This window comes from Emys orbicularis, chromosome 5 (genome assembly GCF_028017835.1).
Source record: "Emys orbicularis isolate rEmyOrb1 chromosome 5, rEmyOrb1.hap1, whole genome shotgun sequence".
NCBI classification, from domain to species: Eukaryota; Metazoa; Chordata; order Testudines; family Emydidae; genus Emys; species Emys orbicularis.
This window is the reverse complement of record NC_088687.1, coordinates 118,885,675-118,910,317: the sequence shown is the minus strand read 5'-3', so window position 1 is coordinate 118,910,317 and position 24,643 is coordinate 118,885,675. Positions and strand designations below refer to the sequence as shown.

Here is a 24,643-nt window from a genome sequence, read left to right as displayed (position 1 = left end):
TGTACATAATGAAAAATTATACAGTACGTGTAGTTAAACCTAGGGCCCAATCCTGCAAACACTTCCATATGTGAGTAATGTCACTCACATAATAACTAGTCCAACTGAACTCAATGGGAATACTCACTTGAGTAAAATTACTCACACACACAGATGTTTGCCGAGTGGGTCCTTAGTTTTTGAACTATAAAAGTGAAAAGTTGAGGCCAAATTCTCTGCTGGTGTAAGGTATATCCTTAGGGATTTTGGTCTTTGGTTTCTTTATATAGTGAGTATTTGTAAAATATGAAACTAAAAATACTAATGGAAATGAAATTCTTCAGGTTGCACTCTGTTTCCAAATCTGTTTTTGTATATTGACAAAGAGCTAATGAATTGAATAAACCGTGTTATTTTAAAAATGGCTGTAGCAAAGTGATTAATGTATTTTTTTTCTCCACTGCACCTGATTTGGAGCTTCTTGTATGCAGTGTTGTTATAGCTGTGTCAGTCCCAGGATATTAGAGAAACAAGGTGGGTAAGGTAATACCTTTTATTGGACCAACTTCTGGTCCAATAAAAGGTACTACCTCACCCACGTTGGAGCTTCTTGTTCATTTGTAATGAACTGGTGAGTACACTGTAAATATGAATAATTCCCAAACAGCAACAATTACACTGTATTTTTAAAATTTTCATTCAAATAAATAGCTCATCTTTAGTAGGGTATTTAACATGTTATTATAAGAATGAAGTGTCTTCTTGGTTGACTTGTTAACTTTAATTTTAGGGAACAAAATATATATTGCCCCAAAACAATAATTTCAGTGGAACATCTCATGTTAATAAGGTGAGCAGAATTTGGCCCTTTAAGTATAATATAAATACTGAATAAAGTCAACTCTTGTGATATCATTTACCATCTTTATATCACAATTCTCTTTGAGCAATAAGAAACAGGGACAAAGACACAGTGATCTAAGTTCTGAGGGTCCTTAGCCAGTTTTTACCTGGTCTTTATTCAGCTAAAGTTAAGTTAAAGTCAATGGGAGTTTGTCTGAGTAAGGACTTAGGAAAAAACTTGAATAAAGGTCTCAGAGTCTGGCTCAGTAATTTTATCTCCCGTTGTGTCTTGTTGCTTAATTATGCTGGTACAATAAGGTTCAATAGCAACATAGCTGTATCTTATCATATAGCTTTCCAAAATGAGTTCCCATTTAGCTCTTTGAAGTGAAAGACATTGGAGATATACTAAAAAGAAAACAAAAAAACAAACAAAAAAAACCAGTAAAGGAAACATTTAAAAAACCCTTTAAAAACATTATATAAAAATTTAGACAAACGTTTGTTTGTTTATTTATGTATGTATGTATGTTAAAGTAATGGATCTCAAGATGAAGTCTGAAATCTGAGTGCATTTGTAAAAAGAAAAGCATACAGTTTTTGGTCTCTGACTTATAGTGGTTCAGTATAACCTTCTGAACAATTGAGATGGCATACCAAGTGATTGTATTACTGCCCAGTGTAGGACTCTTGGGTCAGGAGACTAACATTATTGTTCAGCTCTGTGAGCGGTATAGTTTGCTGTGTAGCTATATAGTGCATTAATTCATTTGACTGTATAACTGGCTCTGTGCTACAGTTACTTGAGGCTCTGATTCAGCAAGGTGCTGAGCAGCTTCTACAAGATGCTGAATGCCCTCAACTCCCTGGGAACTGTAAGATTGGTCCCTACATACTGCATGAGCTATTCATGTATTGTGGTTACGCTTAAGTCCTAGATTGTGAAGGAGCTTTCATGAATTACAGAGCTTTATTGCATGGAGTAAACTGATCTTATGACCATTTACTTATTTTACTGATTAGTAGGGATAGCCTTTTCAAAACATGAATTTTCATTTATTAGTACAGATTCTCTGAAGATGGGTTAGCTGTATATTAACATTTTCTAATATTTGTTTTGTCTTAGGTGGGATTACATTATTTGCAGTGATTACTTTAATTCTGGACTCTTTTAAAATTGGATACTTTATTGGATTTTCAAACTGTTTATCAGCAACTGAAGGCATTTTTCCTGTCACACATGCAGTGCATACGCTTTTACAGGTAAAAGTAACCAGTTTTAGCTTGTTGTTATGTCTGTTTTTCTCAGCGAGCATAACTTTTGTCTGTTCCTCTTGCTCTGTTTTTCCTAAATTAGTTTCTAAAAACATTACGAGATAAGTTGTTAAAGGCTAAACTTTTTGTGTATACATACCCCTTTCTGCATGCAAACTGGGATTTGAGCATGCAGATCAGGCAGTTGAGCAAGAAGTTTCCCAATTTGTATCCAAAAATGCCTGTTTGTATCTGAAAATGAACTAGCTCCTCACACATAGAGATGTATGTATAAATGTTTCACATGGATAAAAAGGTCTCCTAAAAATTTGGTCCCACATTTGGAACGACATACCTTTTAGTAGTTCAAGTTAGGCACATAGTCGTCATAATTTTTTTTATATGAAATGAGACAAATACATTTCACTGTTGCTTCTGCACAGGAACTTGCCATACTGGTTCAGTCCATCGATCCATATAGTCTGGTCTCCTGCAGCTGGCAGTAATGAATAACTGATTCTTCAAAGGAAGGCAAAACCCCTAAATAATGTACTTATGTAGTTGTGCAATGCTTGTTCATCTGGGGAAATTCCTTCCTGAAACAAGTAAATGATGGGTTTTCACCCTGAAGCATGTTATTTGATTACGCACATCACTGTGTGCATAGCAGCAAACATAGCCAATAAGGAGTGTACAATTATCCACTCGTATTCTAAGTCTAGCCATTTGTCTCCATGTCATCATGTGGCAATGAATTCCACACTTGATTATATGTTGCATAAAGAAATGTTTCCTTTTCTATTATTTTAAACTTACAGACAACCCCCTTGTTATTATGTAATAGGTCAAAAGGGAGAGACTGATGAGATTTCACAATAGCCTCCATAATGTTGAATACCTGAATCAAGATCCTCTTACAATTTCTCCATCCCGGATGGTGAGCCAGATTGTGCACCTGCATGAGGGCCAGGCGCAGTGTGTGGTTGGGGGAGGCCCAACTAGTTTCCATTCCCTTGCACAACCAGCTCTGAAGCAGAATTCCAATTCCAATTCCATGTGCAATGCAGAGCTGTACAGAGGAAGAGAAAAATAAAAAACATCGATAACTGATGCTAGTGAGGTCACTTAATGCACCTTCAGAAGGTGCATAGATAACATGGCGATGGGCGCAGTATAAGAACTGTGCCAGAAAATTTGGATTTGATTCAAAACTTTCATAAAGTTTGGAAGCCTTTTGATCCAATGTTTTGGTTTAGTCCCTTTTTAAATTTGGCAAATGTTTCACTGAACAGATGGGCAAATGTGGTAGGAATGTGATCTTCTGGTTAGGTGGCTGGAGATCAGAATTCTCAGTTTTGCCGATGAAATGCTGTGTAGACTTAGGCCAACATTTTCAAAAGTGTCCACTAATTTTGAGTTCCTTAAATCAAAGGTGCTGAACATGGACAATTCTAGCTGAAGTCAATGGGGGCTGCAGAAAATCAGGCCCTGGATATCTCAAGTTTGGCACCAAAAATTGAGGTGCCCAAAATGAATGGACATTTGAGCCTTAATTTACTGTTAATTAATGTGTTTTGGACATCTCAGAACTCCATTTCACTGGGATCATTATCAGACAGAGCAGACATGCAATGTTCTTTTCAAAGGTTCTGTGGAGAAGAAAGAACCATTTTTAGATAAGGGAAGGGCATTAGATCTAATATACTTGGACTTCAGTAAAGCATTTAACTTGATGCCACATGGGAACTTATTAGTGAAATTAGAGAAGATGAGGATCAGTACAAGGTGGTGAATTATAAGGTGGATAAAAGTGCGAAAACAATGGGTTGTGCTGAAAGGTGAATTATTGGACTAGAGGTAGGTTACTAGTGGAGTTCCTCAAGGATAAGTCTCGGGACCAATCTAATTCAATAATTTTATTAGTGATTTTGGCACAAAAAGTAGGCATCTGCTAGTGAAATTTGCTGATGATATAAAGTTTTGAGGCATTGTCAATACGGAGGAGGATCGGAATATTATACAGGAAGATCTGGATGACTGATGACCAGAGTAATACAAATGGGATGAAATTCAAAGTACTAAGTGCAACATCATGCACTTAGTGTCTAATACATTTTTTTGCCATAAGCTAGGGGCTCATCAGTTGGAAGAAACAGAGGAGGATAAAGACCTGGTTGTGTTGGTCTATCACAAGATGGCTATGAATCATCAACATGATGTGACAGCAAAAAAGACAAATGTGATCCTAGGATATCAGGTGATGCATTTCTAGTCAAGATAGAGAAGTATTAATGCCATTGTACAAGGCACTGGTAAGATCTCCTTTGAAATACCGTGTAGAGTTCTGGTCACCCATATTCAAGAAAGATAAATATGAACTGGAAAAGGTGTAGAAAAGCACTACTATGAATTGCTGTGCTCTGTTCACTCTCTCTGAAGCATCTGGATATGGCCACTGTTGGAAAACAAAATACTGGTCTAGATGGACGATTGGTCTGACTCAGTATGACCATTTTTCTGTTCTTATGATGATGAGGGGAATGGAAGACCTATCTTATGAGAGGAGACTGGAAGATGTTGGTATTTTTAGCCTTGCAAAAAGAAGGCAGAGAGGGGTTATGACTGCTTTCTATAAATACATTGGTGGGTAAACACCAGGGAGGGTGAAGAGCTGTTTAAGCTAAAGGACAATATTGGTGCAAGAACAAATGGGTATGTACTGGTTAGGAACAAATTCAGGCTAGAAATTAGAAGAAGGTTTCTACCCAGCAGAGGAATGAGGTTCTGGAACAGCCTCCCAGTAGGACTTTTGGGGCCAAACAATTTAATTAGATTTAAGCGAGGGCTAGACAAATTTATGAGTGTGACTGTATGACAGGGTTACTTGTGATGGTAGGGGCAAGTCTTGGGACTCACTTCAAGTCTGATGTTCCTAAAATCTCATGCTTCAGGGTTTCAGCCAGCCATCTGCAGGGATCAGGAAGGGATTCTCCTCTTCCCACCTCAAGCCCCTCAATTATTCTGGGTTGTTTTGTTTGTTTTTTATCTCCTTGCTTACCACAGCTGGAGATGGGACATTGGATGCAATGGGCCAGAGCTGTGAGGTGGCACTGAGCACTCTCTCACTCAGGTTCTTGGCTGGCTGGCACCAGCTCAGGGAGCTCACATGCTCAGGGTCCCCAACATCACATGATCACCAGCCATTTGTGGGGCCAGGAAGGAATTTTCTTCCAGGTCAGATTGTCAGTGACCTTGGGGGTATTTTGCTTTCCTCTGCAGCATGTGGATGCTGGTCACTTGCCAAGATTATCTGGGTATATCTCACTTAATCATGTCCCTGCCATTGCAGGGGCCTCAGGCACTGGTGCACCTCGGTCTCTCCTGTTCTCTGCCTGTGGCAAATAATAGTCTAGAGTCCTGTGGCCTGTAATACTGTGGTCTAATTTTGGTTGTTGGGTTGAGGGTGTGGGTGTGGGTTGCTTGCGATATGCAGATGGTCAGACTAGATGATCTGGTGTTCCCTTCTGGCCTTAAATTCTGATTCTATGCCTGACCCCTTTTCAAGCACTTCCCCTATTGTCAGACTTCAGTATTCTGGGAACCTAACTGTGATTGATGTCTCCAGATTCCATGCCAGCATCCCTTTGGAATCTGGTGTACCATTCCATTATCACCTTGCGTTCCTCATTCATTCCACTAGGTTGCATCAATGGGGAACTAAATCCTGAAGTCTCACTCCATTATCCTTCCACGACCTCAGTATCATCTGATTCTTCTTTCCTCCCCCCCATTCCCACCTCTCAGACCCAGTCTCCAGTGATGTGCTCTGCCTCTTTAATACCCTCCAAAACTGACCTTTCTGCGCTCTCTTGGCTGCTACAACCTTTGTACCTGCTGTGGTTGTCTCTCAGATTGATTACTACCAACCTTCTCTCCTGCTTTCTGTATGTCACTGTCGTCAGATGCTATATCTCAGGGCCTCCTCTTACTACAGTCACTTCTCCTCCCTGCAGGCTATTCACAGAACCTCTCCACCTTGAATCCCTTCATTGACCTGTCTCTTACCTCATCATTCTCAACATTCTCAGCCTCACCAGGCCCTACATAAATCTCACTGCTGCCTACATCTCTGATCTCACTTCTTACTTTCACTTCCTACATTCCTCTCATTCTCCTTTCCATTTCCTTCTTTTGGCTTCTTGCCTTTGCTCATGCAGCCACTTTGTTCATGGACCATGACTTGTCCACTTGGAGCCCTCACTGTGCTCTCCTTCATAGCTCTCCTAAAATCTCACATCTTCCAGGAATTCTTCCTACCTTGTTCCCCTCACCAATGATCTCTCATCTGAACTGTTATCTCATAATTTGTCTCATATGTGTTATTGTTGTCTATTTTAGACTTTAAGTTCCTTGGGGCAGGGGATTCATCTCCCTTGAACATGCTGTAAAGCCCAATGTAAATGTACTGGCCTATACCTTTTAAATTAATAATACTGGTTGCTAATTGACAGGTGCTGAAGATGAAAGCACTTTATTAATTAGAAACTTTGTTGGCAGCCTCAACCAAGAAACACTGATGTATGGGTTGGGAACCAGTACGAACCTCTTACCCATCAAAATGCTCCTCTCAGAGAAGGATAGACGCACATAGCAGCACTGCTACTGTTGCAGTTGCAATATCTGTCTTGTGGACAGAGAACTTTATATTTCTGTGCTGTCGGTCTGGTACTTTCCTTCGCATTTTTTACCACTACATGAAAAATAAAAGTCTTTCCAGGTACAGAAACTCAAAGTATGGGATATCTTTTGGATGAGACATGTTTAATGAAGTTTCTACTGTAATCTGTTCCACTGTCTTGTGTATATGAGCGATGTTAGGTTTCTGAGTGGCAGGCAAGTTCTGGGTGAATGGCACAGGGGGCCCAGGGTCATTTCAGATCCATTGAGCCTGATGGCAATGGATCTGCACCAATTTACACCAGCAGAGAATCTGGCCATCAGTGTTTTCCTGTATAACCATCTTCTTTGTTAATACTCACAAATATAGTGACATTTACCCAAATGAACTGATTGTATTTTATCTGTATTTCCATTTAGGTGTATTTTCTTTGGTGTCATGCCAAGGATATTATCCAGTCTTTCAAAACACTTGAAAGGTAAAATGAATATGATTTAGTTCTGGAACATTACTTCTAGTTTGTATGTATGTTGTTTTAACATGTATTGCATTATCATATAAAAATGCAGATAGTGAAAATTTTTGGAGTCTGATTCTACTTTTACTTATGTTTGTGTAAATTGGGTGCAATTCCATTTACAGGCGTAAGTGAGAGGGTGAATCATTTTTTAATTTATATTTTCAATTTAAACAGTGTTTATACTTTAACAAAAATAGTCAAAGAATATGCATAATTTTTCCACTAATTAAATCATGTGACATGACTGCTACAGCATAGTAACTTTTCATCTTTGGAGTTACACGTACCTTTCTCAGAGTAAGGAAATATCACCTGTATGTCTCATGTTTAATTTATTTAGCTGTCTGAAGGGTTATTGGCATCAGTCACTGTGTGCAGTAGCTTGCATTCAGTGACACATGTTTGACAACATCTTAAATTGTTATGGGGGAATGCCTTCTTTGGACCAGATATGAATGTGCAAATATACTGTGGGACAAATTCTGCTCTGACGTATGCCCATGTAGCTCCCTTTGAAGTCAGAGGGATTTGTGCACACATCTGACGGCAGACCTTGGCATCTACAGTGTGATTTACATATCCCATTAATCGGAAACACTAAATACACTCAGATGATCTTGAAATAGAGGACTATATTCACTAGCCCGGAACTTGGAAGACCTGGATTCAGTTCTCTGTTCTACCATAGACTTCCTGAGTGACTTTGGGCTAGTCATGTAATCTCTCTCTACCTCAGTTCCCCATCTGTACAATGGAATTAATAGCACTTCCCTACCTCACAGGGCTGTTATGAGGATAAATATATTAGAGATTGAGAGTTGCTCAGATACTACGCTAATGGAGACCAGATAAGTGCCTTAGGTAGATAGTGTAAAGTCATAGATTACTAAGACTATACCCATATCTTTATTCACAAAATACATATAGAACAGAAAGCACCAATTCAAACTTTCCTACCCAGCTCCCTAAAAGTTGGCCCAATTTCCAGGAATTATGGAGTTATGTTTGCTCAGTACCTCCGTATATCAGGATCAGTGTGTCTGAACTCTGGCTTGGAAGGAACAACACCAATAGTGCTGGTAGCAGTCTCTTCTCTGCTTGCAGAAGTGTCAACTGTGCTACAGACAGAGGATGGAGATCACCATCTGATTTCACATTGCAGGCAAACTGAACCAATGATCATGAGACAAATGTTTTTACACCCCATCCCCAAGTTCCTGAGCTGCCCAGTTACCTTACAATTACCTTAAAAATCCATTCTTCTTTTAGGGTCCAATCCTAAAAGGCTGCTATTAACTTTAGTGGGAGTTTTGCCTGCATAAAATATTACAGACACACAGTCAGGTAGGAAGGAAGGATTGAACCTATAGTGTCAACTCCTGCTTTCCCCACCCCATCCTTTTTGGCTTTCTTCTTCTTTAAGGCTCCAGCGGGGCCTTTGATGTGGGAATACAGAGCAGCATCCTCTATATCTTAGTGATAGCTCTTTTTATTTTTAATTAAATGGATGGAAATGTCAAATGATGTAGTATCTATGAAAATACTTCTTAAAACTATGGCTGCACAGGTGGGCAGCATTCCAGTAGAGACAAAATTAAACCATGATTGAAAAAGTAATAAAAAATATAGGCAACACCATTGAGAAAGGGGAAGAAATCATCAAAAAGTCTTACTGTGGCCAGGGATAAAATGTTCAAAAGTGCCTAAGTGACTTAGAAACCTAAGTCTTATGGACTTTCAGTAGGATTTAAGCTCCTAACTCACATAGGTACATTTGAAAATTTTACCTGAGATCTTCATGTGGCATCATTGACTTCAGTGGACCCTCCACCCTTAAATGTCAGATCTCCAGCAAGAATAAAAAAGAATGCCCATTCTACTGTCATCATGCATGGTATTGTACAATGATGAAGTACCACAGATGTAAGCCAACAAGTTTATCTGGTGATGCCTGACAAAGGTGGATGGAAAGCGAGCTAGATTGTCGGGCTCAACGGGTAATGATCAACAGCTCAATGTCTAGTTGGCAGCTGGTATCAAGCGGAGTGCCCCAGGGGTTGGTCCTGGGGCCGGTTTTGTTCAACATCTTTATTAATGATCTGGACGATGGGATAGATTGCACCCTCAGCAAGTTCGTGGATGACACTTAGTTGGGGGGAAAGATAGATATGCTGAAGGGTAGGGATAGGGTCCAGAGTGACCCAGACAAATTGGAGGATTGGGCCAAAAGAAATCTGATGTGGTTCAACAAGGACAAGTGCAGAGTCCTGCAGTTAGGACGGAAGAATCCCATGCATTGCTACAGGCTGGGGACCGACTGGCTAAGCAGCAGTTCTGCAAAAAAGGACCTGGGGATTGCAGTGGATGAGAAGCTTGATATAAGTCAGCAGTGTGCCCTTGTTGTCAAGAAGGCCAACAGCATATTGGGCTGCATTAGTAGGAGCATTGCCAGCAGATTGAGGGAAGTGATTATTCCCCTCTATTCGGCATTGGTGAGGCCACACCTGGAGTATTGAGTCCAAGTTTTGGTCCTCCCACTACAGAAGGGATGTGGACAAATTGGAGAGAGTCCAGTGGAAGGCAGCGAAAATGATTAGGGGGCTGGGGCACATGATTTATGAGGAGAGGCTGAGGGAACTGGGCTTATTTAGTCTGCAGAAGAGCAGAGTGAGGAGAGATTTGATAGCAGCCTTCAACTACCTGAAGGGGGGTTCCAAAGAGGATGGAGCTTGGCTGTTCCCAGTGGTGGCAGATGACAGAACAAGGAGCAATGGTCTCAAGTTGCAGTGGGGGAGGTCCAGGTTGGATATTAGGAAACACTATTTCACTAGGAGGGTGGTGAAGCACTGGAATGGGTTACCTAGGGAGGTGGTGGAATCTCCATCCTTAGAGGTTTTTTAAGGCCCGGCTTGACAAAGCCCTGGCTGGGATGATTTAGTTGGGAATTGGTCCTGCTTTGAGCAGGGGGTTGGGCTAGATGACCTCCCGAGGTCTCTTCCAACCCTAATCTTCTATGATTCTATGAAATGTCATAATGATTCTTGAAACATGACTGCTAAACAAACTACAGGCACTGGGCAAATATTTATAGAAAACAAAATAAGAAAATGACTCAGAAACCTCGCCTATGGGTTCTATTCTCTTTAGGATTGTGTATAAATCTCATGAACACCAATGAGAATTATGTAAACATATAGAATAGAAAATAAACCAAGTCCTATGACTATATTTACTAAGGCTTTCTGACGTATAGAGTAGAGACAGTTGTGGTCCAGTGACCCAAGTTCAGTAGTCGGAGCCAGGAACTCATAAATCCAAATCTTGCCAGCAGTGATGACCCCCTCTGTGGCTCTTAGCAAGTCTGTTCCGCATATTACTCAGCTACCTTACACAGTCACTGTGGGGAGTGAAATAGAAAGAGTGAGAGACAGTATGAGCTGACCCAATGTGCTGTCTTGAGCTAGGGAGGCAGTGTGGTCCAATAGATACAGCAATGGCCCGGGAGCCAGGAGAGCTGGTTTCTATTCCTGGCTCTGCCACTGACCTGCCGTGTGACCTCAGGCAAGTCACTTTCACTATGTTTTGTCTCCCACCTTTGTTTGTCTTGTCCATTTAAATTGTAAGTTGTTTGAGCCAGGGACTTTCTCTCATTGTGTCTTAATAGAGAGCCAATGAGGTCTGATCTTGATTGGGGCTTCCAAGTGCTATTGTTATACAAATAATAAATATCTGACCAGACCTGGCTTTCATTTTTAGACAGGTTCCTGAGTCCTGAATTAAAAAGTCATATTTTATGCATCACAACTGTGAAAATCCACACACAATACCACTAACTAACACTGTTAGTTGGATCTGGGGGCAGTTCATACAACTGTGGGAATGCTCTTGAAAACAATTATGATGTACTAGTTCTTTACTTCCATTATTAGCTTCACTGCAGCAGCACAATAGAGCCTTTGTTATATGCTCTGCAGTACCTCTATACAGTGTGACATTAAAACATATTGTTCTGTTTGTTTAATCATGTAAAATACTATTCTTTTAGTTTATTTTCAAAATAAGGCTTGCAGTGTGAGATAGTGAAATAAGATCTATTTATAAGTAGATTGCTTATAGTGTGTTACCTCTGAATCGGGGACTTTGTGCAAAGGCAAGATGAAGAATTGATCAGAGAAGCTGGCCAGAAGAAGGAATGCAAACAGATTTGAAACTTGGTGCAAGAGAAGGAAGTCTGCAGTAAGCAGTGGGAAGTGGAGGGACCAAGACTGGCTCACTCTTAATAAATTTATTATGGAGATATCCTATCTCCTAGAACTGGAAGGGACCTTAAAAGGTCATCGAGTCCAGCCCCCTGCCTTTACTAGCAGGACCAAGTACTGATTTTGCCCCAGATCCCTAAGTGGCCCCCTCAAGGATTGAACTCCTAACCCTGGGTTTAGCAGGCCAATGCTCAAACCACTGAAAACCACAGTATTCTACAACAATGTGTCAAAACATCATAGTTTGCAATTACTGTTATGTTTTGACCCATTCTCTCACTGCTTACCCCAGACATCTTTCTCTTGCCCCACATTGGATCGCATTCTGAGATTGAGATTTCAAGGCCTCCTAGGGTGTTTAACCACACAATTCCCATTTATTCTAATTGTAACTGTGTGGCTAACTCCCCTATGTGGCTTTGACACTTTCAACCAGGAAATCTTGTTGGATTTGTAGATGGAAATGAATGGAGTGGAATCTGGAGAAGGCAGGGGAATCTCTGTAAGGAAAGGATGACTACAGTGAGTGTGAGGAAGGAGTGCAGAATGCTTTGACATACCTGTGCAGGAGTGGGAGCAGTAGAGCCTATTAACATAAACCTATTCCTGTTTAGATTAGTAAATCGTTGTCATGAATGTGAACTTTCATATAAACCCATCCAGAAAGTCGCTATATAATATATGACTATTTCCAAAGAATGACATACGCTATTCCTGGCAATAATGCCATCATATAAATATAAACAATGCCATTGTACAAGAGATTGTGGCAAATAAGAGCAGCATCCTACTTACAATGCAATTTAATAGATTAAACCACTGCCTTTTTATAACATCCTGAAAGACCCACCTATCTAACCTGTTTCACCATGAATGTAAGGAGACGGTTTAGCATTTGTTTTACTGCCACTGAGGAGTAAAGTAGTGTCAATCTTTGTACCCAGTAAAAAGTGATGGATTCCATTTCAGATAGATGGGGTGAAATCCTTTGTAAAGATTGTATCAATAACTAATCTATTTTCTAGGTTTGGGGTGATCCATTCCGTGTTTACAAATTTACTCCTGTGGACAAACGGAGTGTTAACAGAATCAAAACACCAACTCAATGAACACAAGGAAAGACTAATCACACTTGGTTTTGAAAACATAACAATAGGTAAGCTAAAGGGTTGGTATGTTTTTGGAAGTTCTGCTATAATGCATGATCATTCTAAATATGGTGTCCCACCAGGTCAACGGTAAGTATCGTACCATACATAATAATGGTCCTGATCACCTGCAACTCCTATTTCCTTCAGTGGGAACTGATGGTTCTCAGCACCTTAGTGAATCAGGGCCAGAGTAACAATAATGTCCACAGACTCTAAAAAAAAGGCACGTTGTAAACATTTATTTTGTTGTATAAAATCCCCAAAGCACCTATCCAGTAAGAAAGCACAGAGAGTAATTGAACAAAGCATGTAGTTAAGAGCTTTTAATTGGTGCCATATTGCTAGTGGTAAGCATCTCTCATGACATGGGCCCAATCCTGCAAAGCCTGTCAGGTGAGGAGTCCCACTGAATTCAATGGAACTGCTCCAGTGGCACCAATGCAGATATTTCTTAAGGAGGGGAAGCAAACTCCAGCCCCTGTCCCACCCCCCCCCTGGGACCCTGCTCTGGTCCCCACTCATTCTCTGGTCCTCTTCCTGCAGGGTCTCCCTTGGCTGGGGAGACTCTCCTCTCTTTTACTAACACAGTACATGAGCCAGTGGCACCAGGAGTTGAATTCTCAGCAGACTTCTCTGCACTCCACCGTACAGGAACCGACTTCCGGTGCACCAGGGTGGGGGGAGAGCGGGGGAGGTCAAATTTCAGTGGCATTGCGACCGCACAGCTGAAGCGATGTTCCAGACCACTCTGGCAGCAGCTGTACTTATTTAGTATTGGACCACTGCTTAAAAGTGCTGTGCACCTCCCTCCCTGCTCTGCAGCCTATGGAACTGTAAGCGAGTGCAAAACCCTTGGGGAGGGGGTGGAGCAGCATTCGCCCTCCTCCTCCGCTTACCCAGCCCCCGCCAATTAGTGCTACTGAAATAAAGATTCTGTAGGTCAGGGCTGGTTTGCCTTCTGTATTGTAAGAGTCTCTTCTCATAATGGACAATTTTCTCCACTGATAATATGTCACAGACTTTGACAAATTCTGAACATGATCCTCTGAGGTGCTGAGCACCTTCAACTCCCAGTGAAATCAAGGGAAGTTGAGGGTAGTCAGCAGCTTAAATGGGAGATAAATGCACTCTGCAGGTGAGGGTACTTCTCTTCTGCTCCCAAAATTGTTCTGCAGGATTGTTTGGGATCATGCTAATCCTCACTGCAGGTGACAGGGAAGAGAGCCAGAGATATGCAAGGAGTGAATAGGCTTGCAGCTTTGGTGTAAATATTTTTTCCCGAGTGAATCCAATAGCACCTGGATCTTAACAACCCCTTGTTTTGGTTTTTCCAAACCAACCACATTTTTGTCTCTCTCTATTGCAGATTAGCTGAAAATAGTTTGCAATTTTCCATTACTCACAGTAGAGTTCAAGGTAAATTCCAAAACTGGTACAAAATATACTTAATAATTAGGGTTGCCAACTTTCTATTGGCACAAAACCGAACACCCTAGCCCTGCCCCTTCCTCGAAGCCCCGCCCCTTCACCCGAGGCCTGACCCCCACTCATTACATTCCTCCTCTCTTGGTGGCTTGCTCTCTCCCACCCTCACTCACTTTCACTGGGCTGGGGCTGCGGGGTTGGGGTGCGAGAGGGGTGAGGGCTCTGGCTGGGGGTGCAGGCTCTGAGGTGGGGCTGGGGATGCAGGGTTTGAAGTGCAGGAGGGAGCTCCGGGTTTTGGGGGGGCTCAGGGCTGGGGGTTGGGTCAAGGCTCTGGGCGGGAGCTGGAGATGAGGGGCTTGAGGTGCAGGAGGGGGTTCCAGGTTTGGGGGGGGCTCAGAGCTGTGGAAGGGGATTGGGGTACCGGGTTGGGGCACGGGCTTACCTGCGGCGGCTCCCAGTCAGCGGTGCAGTGGGGATGCTAAGGCTGGCTTCCTGCCTGTCCTGGCAGCGTGGACTGCGCTGCGCCCCGGAAGCAGCCAGCAGCAGGTCTGACTCCTAGGGAGAGGTGCGCAGGCGGCTCTGTGCGCTGCTCTCACCTGCAGGCACTGCCCTCTCCAGCTCCCAATAGCCGGTGCTGACCGGAGTGCCAGGGTCCCTTTTCAACCGAGTGTTCTGAAAACCGGACACCTGGTCACCCTATTAATAATATAGTTGACATTTTCAAAAACTGCCTCTGAAATTGGACCCACAGTTTTATACCTACAATTTACAAGTTTTATCCCGTACAGGTACAAATAGAATCCAGATGCCGCATTACCTGATTGCTGCTGCAGATCCAGTATTTAGATATGTAGTTCAGAGATTTTCTCCAGTTGTACTGCATAGAGCACTGGTGGTCTGTGGAGAACATGCCAGCGTCCAGTAGAGAGCAGGTTATTGGCTTCCCTCCTAGTTTCCATCTGTTAAATTGCATTTAGAGACAGCTAAACTACATTCAAACATTCAGAACCTCAAAGATACGAACACCAGAGTTCTGGACTTACCAGTCAACCAGACACCCTCTGGAACCGGAAGTAATCAGGCAGCAGCGGAGACGCACACAGACACAAAAAAAGCAAATACTTTACTGCCTTTGGACTTTAACCCTGGGGCTCAGGGCTTCAGCCGGGGGGTTGGGGTTAAGGCTGCAGCCACAGGGTAGGGGGGGATCAGGGCTCTGGGCAGGGTGGGGGTCATGGCTTCTGACCCTTGGGATCACCAGGGCTCAGGGCTTTAGATCTGGGGGGGAGCACTGGGGCTTGGGGCTTCAGCCCCATGGCTCCGCTCCTGGTTTCAGTCTGGGGCTTGGGGCTTCAGCCCTGTGGCTCCTTTCCTGGCTTCAGCCCCATGGGGGGTGCCAGGACTCAGGGCTTTAGCTATAAGGGGAGCGCTGATTTCAGCCCCAGCATTCCCCCCATAGCTAAAGCCCTGACCTCTAGCATGTCCCCTCCACCCCGCTGAAACTGGGAATGGAGCCATGGGGAGCCCCGAGTCCCGGCCCCCCCAGGGCAGAAGCAAGGAACGGAGCCACAGGGCTGAAGCCCCGAACCCTGGCACCCCACCTCCCCCTGCCCATGAGGCTGAAACCAGGAGCAGAGCCACAGGGCTGAAGCCCCAAGCCCCATCGCTACTTCCAGATCTAAAGGCCTGAGCTCTAATGCTCCCGACGGTCAGAAGCCCGGACCGTCCCCTACCCAGAGCTCTGCCCCCCCTTCCCCGCATGGCTGCAGCCCCAATGCCCCCTCCCCCAGTGGCTGAAGTCTGTAAGGTCTTGTTTGGAGTTACGGACATTTCAGAGTTATGGACAACCTCCATTCCCAAGGTGTCTGAGGTTCTACTGTATTACTTTTCTATGTGATAAATGGCTGTGGTTGCCACAGAAGAGATGCAATTGCAAATCATAAAACATAGTCCATGCAATTGTGGATGACTGAAGTAGGTGATTGATGAGACAATCTCTATATTAACATGTGTTCCACATCAAGTACTGATTTGAGAACTCTGTTTGCACCTCTGTGTAGTTCGCACTAAAAACAAACCCCCCACAGGCACAAATATTTGTGGGTGAAATTTTAGACCCAAGTTAGCACATAAGAACAGCCATACTAGGTCAGACCAATGGTCCCTCTAGCCCAGCATCCTGCCTTCTGACAGTGGCCAGTTCCAGTTGCTTCAGAGAGAGGGAAAGAACAGAACAAGGTAATTTGAATGATTCCTCTCGTCCAGTCCCAGCTTCTGACAGGTTGAGGTTTAGGGAGCATGGGGTTTCGTCTCTGACCATTTTGGCTAATAGCTATTGATAGACCTATCCTCCATGAACTTATTTGATTCTTTTTTTAACCCAGTTATACTTTTGGCCTTCACAACATCTCCTGGCAATGAATTCCACAGGTTGACTGTGTTGTGTGAAGAACTGCTTCTTTAGGTTTGTTTTAAACCTGCTGCCTATTAATTTCATTGGGTGACTCCTACTTCTTGTGTTATGTGAAGGGGTAAATAACACCTCCCTATTCAATTTCTCCATACCATTCATGATTTTATAGATCAGTATCATATCCTCCCTTAGTTGTCTCTTTTCTAAGACGAACAGTACCATGCTTTTTAATCTCTCCATGTATAGAAGCTGTTCCATACCCTTAATCATTTTTGTTGCACTTCTCTACACCTTTTCCAATTCTAATACATCTTTTTTGAGATGGGTCAACCAGAACTGCACACAGTATTCCAGGTGTGGGAATACCATGGATTTAAATAGTGGCATTATGATATTTTCTTTTTAGATATTTTTATTATATATCCCTTTCATAATGGTTCCTAACATTCTGTTAGTTTGACTGCTGCTGCACATTGAATGGATGTTTTCAGAGACCTATCCATGATGACTCCAAGATCTCTTTCTTGAGTGGTAACAGCTAATTTAGACTGCAACATTTTGTATGTATAGTTGGGATTATTTTTTCCAAAGTGCATTATTTTTCAATTATCAGCACTTAATTTCATCTGCCATTTTGTCACCGTCACCCAGTTTAGGAGATCCCTCTGTAACTCTTCACAGTCAGCTATGAACTTAACTATATTGAATAATTTTGTATCATCTGCAAATTTTGCCACCTCACTATTCACCCCTTTTTCCAGGTCATTTATGAACATGTTAAATTTAACATCCTTGTAGGGTACCACAGTAGCATTTAACTTCAAAAAGGGGAACTACACAAAAATGAGGAGGCTAGTTAGATGAAATTAAAAAGAATAGTCACAAGAGTGAAATGCCTGCAAACTGCATGGAAGATTTAAAAAAAACCCACAATAGAGGTTCAAACTAAATGTATATCTCCCCCCCGCCCCCCCCCCCAAAACAACCAAAACAGTAAGAAGACCAAAAATGTCACCATGGCTCAACAACAGAGTAAAAGATGTGGTTAGAAACAGAAAGATATCTTTTAAAAATTTGAAGTAAAATTCTACTGAGGAAAATAGAAAGAAGCATAAATTCTGGCATGCCAGATTTATTGTAAAAGTATAATTAGGTAGGCTAAAAAAGACTTTGAAGAGCAACTAGCAAAACACACAAAACTAACAGCTAACATTTTTTAAGTACATCAGAAGCAGGAAGCCTGCCAAACAATCAGCGGGGCCACTGGATAATTGAGGTACTAAAGGATCACTCAGGGAAGACAAGGCTATTGCAGAGAAGCGAAATGAATTATTTGCATTGGTCTTCACTGCAGAGGATGTGAGGGAAATTACTACACCTGAGCCTAGGGTGACCAGATGTCCCGATTTTATAGGGACAGTCCCGATTTTTGGGTCTTTTTCTTATATAGACTCCTATTATTACCCCTCACCCCCGTCCTGATTTTTCACACTTGCTGTCTGGTCACCCTACCTGAGCCATTCTTTTTAGGTGACAAATCTAAGGAACTGTCCCAGTTTGAGGTGTCAATAGAGGAAGTTTTAGAACAAATAGATAAATTAAAGAGCAGTAAGTCACTAGGACCAGATGGTATTCATCCAAGAGTTCTGAAGGAACTCAAATATGAAATTGTAGAACTACTAACTGGTATGTAACCTATCGCTTATACCAGCCTCTGTACCAGATGATTGGTGGGTAGCTAATGTGTAGCTGATTTTTTTAAAAGGCTACTGAGGTGATCCTGGTAATTACAAGCTGGTAAGCCTAACTTCAGTACTAGGCAAATTGATTGAAACTATAGTAAAGAACAGAATTATCAGATACATAGATGAACATGATATGTTGGGGAAGAGTCAACATGGTTTTGTAAATGAAAATCATGTTTCACCAATCTGTTAGACTTCTTTGAGGGGGGTCAACAAACATGTGAATAATGGTGATCCAGTGGCTATATAGTGTACTTGGACTTGGTGTCCCAAAATACCTGACTTCTAGAATCTGGGACTGGGTGACAGGAACTGGATCACTCGATAAAGTGGCCTGTTTTGTTCACTCCCCTTTGAAGCATCTGGCACTGGCCACTGTCAGAAGACGACATACTGGGCAAGATGAACCAATGGTCTGACCCAGTATGACCATTCTTATGTTCTTATGTTGAACAGCACAGGTACCAGTACAGATGATTGGGGGGATGCTGCTATTTACCTCTCCCCATTGTGAAAACTGTCCATTTATTCCTAACCTTTGTTTCCTATCTTTTAACTAGTTACTGATCCATGAGGGGACTTTTCACTCTTATCCCAGGGCTGGTTTGTTTGTTTAACAGCCTTTGATGAGGGATCTTGTCAAAGGCTTTCAGAAAGTCTAAGTACACTATAGTTGTGACCTGTTTGAAAATTTGTCCCATATATGTAAATTTATATATTACAGATTAATTCAATGCAAAATAAAAGTGATAATTAGTTTCTCCTTTACTATCCTGACAAGATTGAGCCTGTGTTTTCCCGACAACAGGTGGTAGAAGCCATAATTCACAGTTTGGTAGAGAAATGGGAAGGGAATTGATTTTTAAATATTTTATTTTAAATTAAAATATTGGTAATATTTAAGTGTAAGTATATAAAGACCAATTATCCTATCACTTACACATGTGTAAATCAGGAATAAAGTCAGTGCAGTTACATTGGTGTATAACTGAAAGGGGAACTAGGCCCCTACACAGTTAGGACTCAATTCTGCATCTGTTCCAGATATGGAACTCCTATTGGCTTCTGTAGGAGTTTCATCTGCAGAATGGAAGCAGAATCAAGCCCCTACTCGTTTGGGATCTTAAATATTTTAAATACATTGTTCCCTCAAAACTGTGCTGAACTTTAAGAGATGTCTGTGAATTTTTAACATTCATTTTTTATAAGGATTTTGCCTAGAAAATGTAATAAGGCTATAGTTCAAATTTTGGAGGAGGTGCAAAAGTTGCTCTCAGATTAGTGATTGTAGTGTCCAACACCCAGCTAATTTTTTTTTTTTTGCAGGTGACTAAATGTATGACATGAACTGTCTGACTGAAATCATTATTCTCCCTGTTGTGGTTGTCTCATTTAAAAGAAAAAACATTTATTTCACAACAAATTCTAATCTCTTTCTCCTTTTTTGTTTTGTTTTAGATGACCAGGCACCCCAATGTAATTGTACAACAACTCTCTGTTCGATATTTTCTCAAGGAATGTATTACCTTTATCCCTTCAACATAGAGTATCATATTTTAGCATCCGCAATGCTCTATGTCCTGTGGAAGAATATCGGACGCAAAGTAGAACACCACCAACAACACAAAATATTGTTCAAGTTTCATGGCATAACAGTGGGCACGATTTTTGGACTAATTGTGCTGATTAGCACACTAGCAGTCGTTGTTGTGTACTTAATTCAGATGGGACGTTCGAAAATCAAGAGTGAGTTAGCACTTACTATGTTTTACTTATATGGTATCTCCGTACTGACTCTTATGTGTGTAGCTGGAATTGTCGCCCTTCTAATTTACAGACTAGAAGAAAGATCAATGGATAATTCAAAAAATCCTGCCAGGAAACTTGATGCAGACCTATTAGTTGGCACAGCTTCAGGTTCCTGGCCTCTCTCTTGGGGTTCTATCCTAGCGATTATCTGTGCCCAGTCTCATCCGAAATACACATGGTACAATCTTCCTTATTCCATCCTGGTTATTATTGAGAAATATATTCAGAATCTCTTTATCATTGAGTCCATACATCGTGAAGAGGAAAAGGTGAATGATGATATTAAAACTCTTCGAATAGTAACTGTATCCAGTGGGAGCACTCTGTCACTTACCCCATCATACAAAGAAATTTACAGTGGAGCAGCTGATATGGACAATGGAAAGTTTCCATACATGTTTGATGGGAATATCTACATGAGAGAAAGAAGTGGCGGTGATGGTTTTGATGAAGTCAGGAGTCAAGCTAGCAGTCCAGTCACACACTCAACCTCCGATTTCTCACTGTATAGTCGAAACTCAGTCAACAATAAGAGGAGAATCCTGAAGAACATTGCAGCATTTTTATTCCTGTGTAATCTTTCGGTAAGGTATATTGAATGTAATTCACAAAATTAATACCAAAAAGCTCCCTAAAACCACCAAGACTGAGAAGAATATTAATGTTACTCAGTTTTACTCTTTATAATAAGTGAATTCTAGTGCTTGTGAAAGGAGGTGGATTGACTGCACCATTGGGGAATAATGTCTACTTAGAAGTGGAATAGGTATGGGAGAAGGTATTTAACCTTGCAGACTAAAGTCTGTTTATCCACAGTACAGGAATGGCACAGGCAGTGATCTCTGAAACTCTGCCCTGTCAATGTGCCCCCAAAATGATCTGGAGGACTACTTACAGAGGAGAAAAGAATAATTCGGTCTCCATCCTTGGTCTTTCTGTTGCGACTGCTAACAAGACAGGATGTAATTAGTCACTTCTGGAGCACTTTTAAAAAATTGGCATCACATTAGCAATCCTCCAGTCATTTGGTACAGAAGCTGATTTAAATGACAGGTTACAAACCACAGTTAGTAGTTCTGCAATTTCACACTTGAGTTCCTTTAGAAGTCTTGGGTGAATACCACCTGGTTCTGGTGACATATTACTGTTTAATTTACCCATTTGTTCCAAAACCTCCTCTAATGACACCTCAATCTGGGACAGTTCCTCAGATTTGTCACCTAAAAAGAATGGCTCAGATTTGAGAATCTCCCTCACATCCTGAGCCGTGAAGACTGATGAATTCATTTAGGTGACATGTACCCAATCAATAGGGGATAGTTGAAATACCCCATTATTATTGAGTTTTTTATTTTTATAGCCTCTCTAATCTCCCTGAGCATTTCACAATCACTATCACCATCCTGGTCAGGAGGTCGGTAGTATATCCCTACTGCTATATTCTTATTATTCAAGTATGGAATTACTATCCATAGAAATTCTATGGTACAGTTTGGTTCATTTAAGATTTTTACTTCATTTGATTCTATGCTTTCTTTCACATATAGTGCCATTCCCCCACCAGCATGATTTGTTCTGTCCTTCTGATATATTTTGTACCCTGGTATTACTGTGTCCCATTGATTATCCTCATTTCACCAAGTTTCTGTGATGCCTATTATATCTATATCCTCATTTAATACGAATCACTCTAGTTTACCCATCTTATTATTTAGACTTCTAGCATTTGTATATAAGCACTTAAAAATTGTCACTTTTTAGCTGTCTGCCATTACATGTCAGCCAGGCAGCCCCCTCCCCATTCTGAGAATGATGACATATCCACATCATTATGACTTCACAGTTTCCCTTTTTAGGGTACATCTGCACTGTAGCTGGAGATGTAATTTCCAGCTTGGGTACATGCATTAACTTTTTGATTGAACTAATGTGCGGAAAATAGCAGTGTAGTCTCAGTGGTGCTCGCAGCAGCCTGGGCTAGCTACCTGAGTCTCAGATGAGATTGTACGTGGGTGACTAGCCAGTGCCACTACCCAGTCTGCCAAACAGATTTGCTTTGAGGACACTGACAATACAAAACCCATTAAAGTCCCTTTTTTTTTAAGCTTGGGTATGAGCAGCTGCTGCCGCAGTTAATACATTTTTAGGCTAACCCTTGTACGAAGTTATGTAAAATTTTACTGTACATTCAGTAGAACATCAGAGTTATAAACACCTCAGAAATGGAGGTTGTTCGTAACTCTGAAATGTTTGTAACTGAACAAAATGTTGTGGCTGTTCTTTCAAAAGTTTTCAACTTAACATTAACTTAATACAGCTTTGAAACTTTACTATGCAGAAGAAAAATGCTGCTTTTAATTGTCTTAAATTGAATGAAACAAGTACAGAAACAGTTTCATTACCTTGTCAAATCTTTTATTTTAAACTTTCCCTTTTTTCCAATAGCTTATGTTTAACATGGTACTGCACTGTATTTACTTTTTTTTAAAAAAAACCCTCTGTTGCTGCCTGACTGGTTGCTGTCTGTGGTTGCCCAGTCAGTTTGTAACTCTGGTGTTCATAACAAACCCCCTTCCCCACAAACCAGAAACACTATGGGCCTGATTCTGCAACATACTGAACTTCCTCAACTGAAAGCACTCATCACCTTCCATGATAGGACCATATTCTGTGAAATAACTAGCCCCAAATTATAGGTTTAATATGATGGTAAAAATGGGCCCTTCCATGGGATTTTTTTTGTAAAACTTCCCAGTGTAATGTGGCCTAAGGGGTTTATTTATCTGTCATCTCAATAACAAATGTAGGTCTCCTTAAAGTAACCATTAATTATGTTCACACATTGAGGCAAGAATCCCTTGATGAGAAGGGTTCATTTACATGCTGTGGAATTGTTTTATAAAAGTCACTAAGGCCCCAGTTTTAAAGGTATTTAGGCATTGCTCTGCTCAGCATTGTAAGGCCTAAGGGCAAAATTTGTAAAGTTATTTAGGTATCTGAAGATGAAGATAGGTGCCTGAGGCCAGATTTTTAAAGATATTTAGGTGTTTAAAGATGCAGACAGGTCTTTTCTAGTGGGATTTTCAGAAGCCCCTATGCACCTAACTCTGCCTGGGCACTTTGAAAAATCCCACTAGGCACCTATCTGCATTTTAGACACCTAAACACCTTTAAAATTCTGGCCCTTAGGAGCCCAAGTTGCATTGAAAGTCAGCGGGACTTAGGCTGCTATATGCCTAAATAGCTCTTGAAAATAAGACTTACTTGTCTCATTCACTTAGGCCGCGGCTACACTCGACACTTCAAAGCGCTGCCGCGGGAGCGCTCCCGCAGCAGCGCTTTGAAGTGCGAGTGTGGTCACGCGCCAGCGTTGGGAGAAAGCTGTCCCAGTGCTGCAGGTACTCCACCTCCACGAGGGGATTAGCTTACTGCGCTGGGGCTCTGTTTACACTGGCGCTTTACAGCGCTGTAACTTGCTGCACTCAGGGGGGTGTTTTTTCACACCCCTGAGCGAGAAAGTTGCAGCGCTGTAAAGCACCAGGGTAGCCATAGCCTCAGGCTGTGAATGTTGACTGGAACAACCCCTAAATACCTTTAAAATCTGGCCCTAAAAACTGGAAATTGTACTTTCCAGCAATCTTGCTATGGAATTAAGCAATATACATTATATTGTAAGTGCAACACAGTCTTGCATTACAAGCCACCTTTTAATGTATTATATGGAATAGGAACTCAGGCCAAATCTGTTACCTTTAAGCAAGACAGAGGGCCCGATTCTCTGCTTGCTTACACTGGAATGAACCCGGAGTAACTGCTGAAATCCATGTGAATGGAGAATTGGGCTCAGCGATCTTTGACACCAAATGATATTGGTTCATTTGCAGTATAGAAGGAATGAGTATGTCATACCACAGTCACAATAGGCAAGCATCACTTGATGAAGATGATGATGATGACTGATACCAATGTTGTTTTCTTTCCATGCAGCTTTGGATTCCACCAGCATTTGGTTGCCGCCCAGAGTATGACAATGGACTGGAAGAAATAGTTTTTGGCTTTGAACCTTGGATAATTGTTGTTAACCTTGCAATGCCTTTTTCTATTTTCTATCGTATGCATTCAGCTGCCTCGCTCTTTGAGGTCAATTGCAAAACTTAATCTATAAAGAGTCTCAGTGAACAATTGGTTGAATGCATGGCTGAATAAATGAAAGGGTGAAAGAATGAATACACCAGCAGCTGTTTGATATTAACAGGTTCTACAACTATTTTAATAAACAAAACTATAGTTAATAGAACTTAATATTCAATATAATTCATTCCCCCCCACATTTTATTGTACTTTTTTTTTAAGACAGACTTTTCAATATTATTGTAAAGTTAACCAAAATGTGTCTGAATCTTTTGCTGTCTAAAGCATCTGAGGCTCAACATGTGGAAACAAGATATATTTTCTGTGTTATTTGTATTGATGCAGTTCTCCTCTGACTGTTGCCTCTGGATGGGATTTTTCAAAAATTAGGAGCAAAGATCCCATTGCCTTTCCATCAGACCTACGCTCCTAAATT

The 24,643-nt window shown here is 41.4% G+C and overlaps 1 protein-coding gene across 1 annotated transcript in view; it reads left to right on the top strand.

Annotated features, from left to right (window-relative positions):
- Positions 1–24,234, top strand: part of LOC135879640 (proton channel OTOP1-like) — a 29,878-nt gene extending 5,644 nt beyond the window's left edge. The window contains exons 2-6 of the mRNA XM_065405697.1: positions 1,949–2,085; positions 7,174–7,232; positions 12,559–12,689; positions 19,726–20,660; positions 24,064–24,234. Of these exons, the coding sequence (XP_065261769.1) occupies positions 1,949–2,085; positions 7,174–7,232; positions 12,559–12,689; positions 19,726–20,660; positions 24,064–24,234 (1,433 nt within the window). The remainder of the gene's footprint in view (positions 1–1,948; positions 2,086–7,173; positions 7,233–12,558; positions 12,690–19,725; positions 20,661–24,063) is intronic.
- Positions 24,235–24,643: the final 409 nt, after the last annotated feature.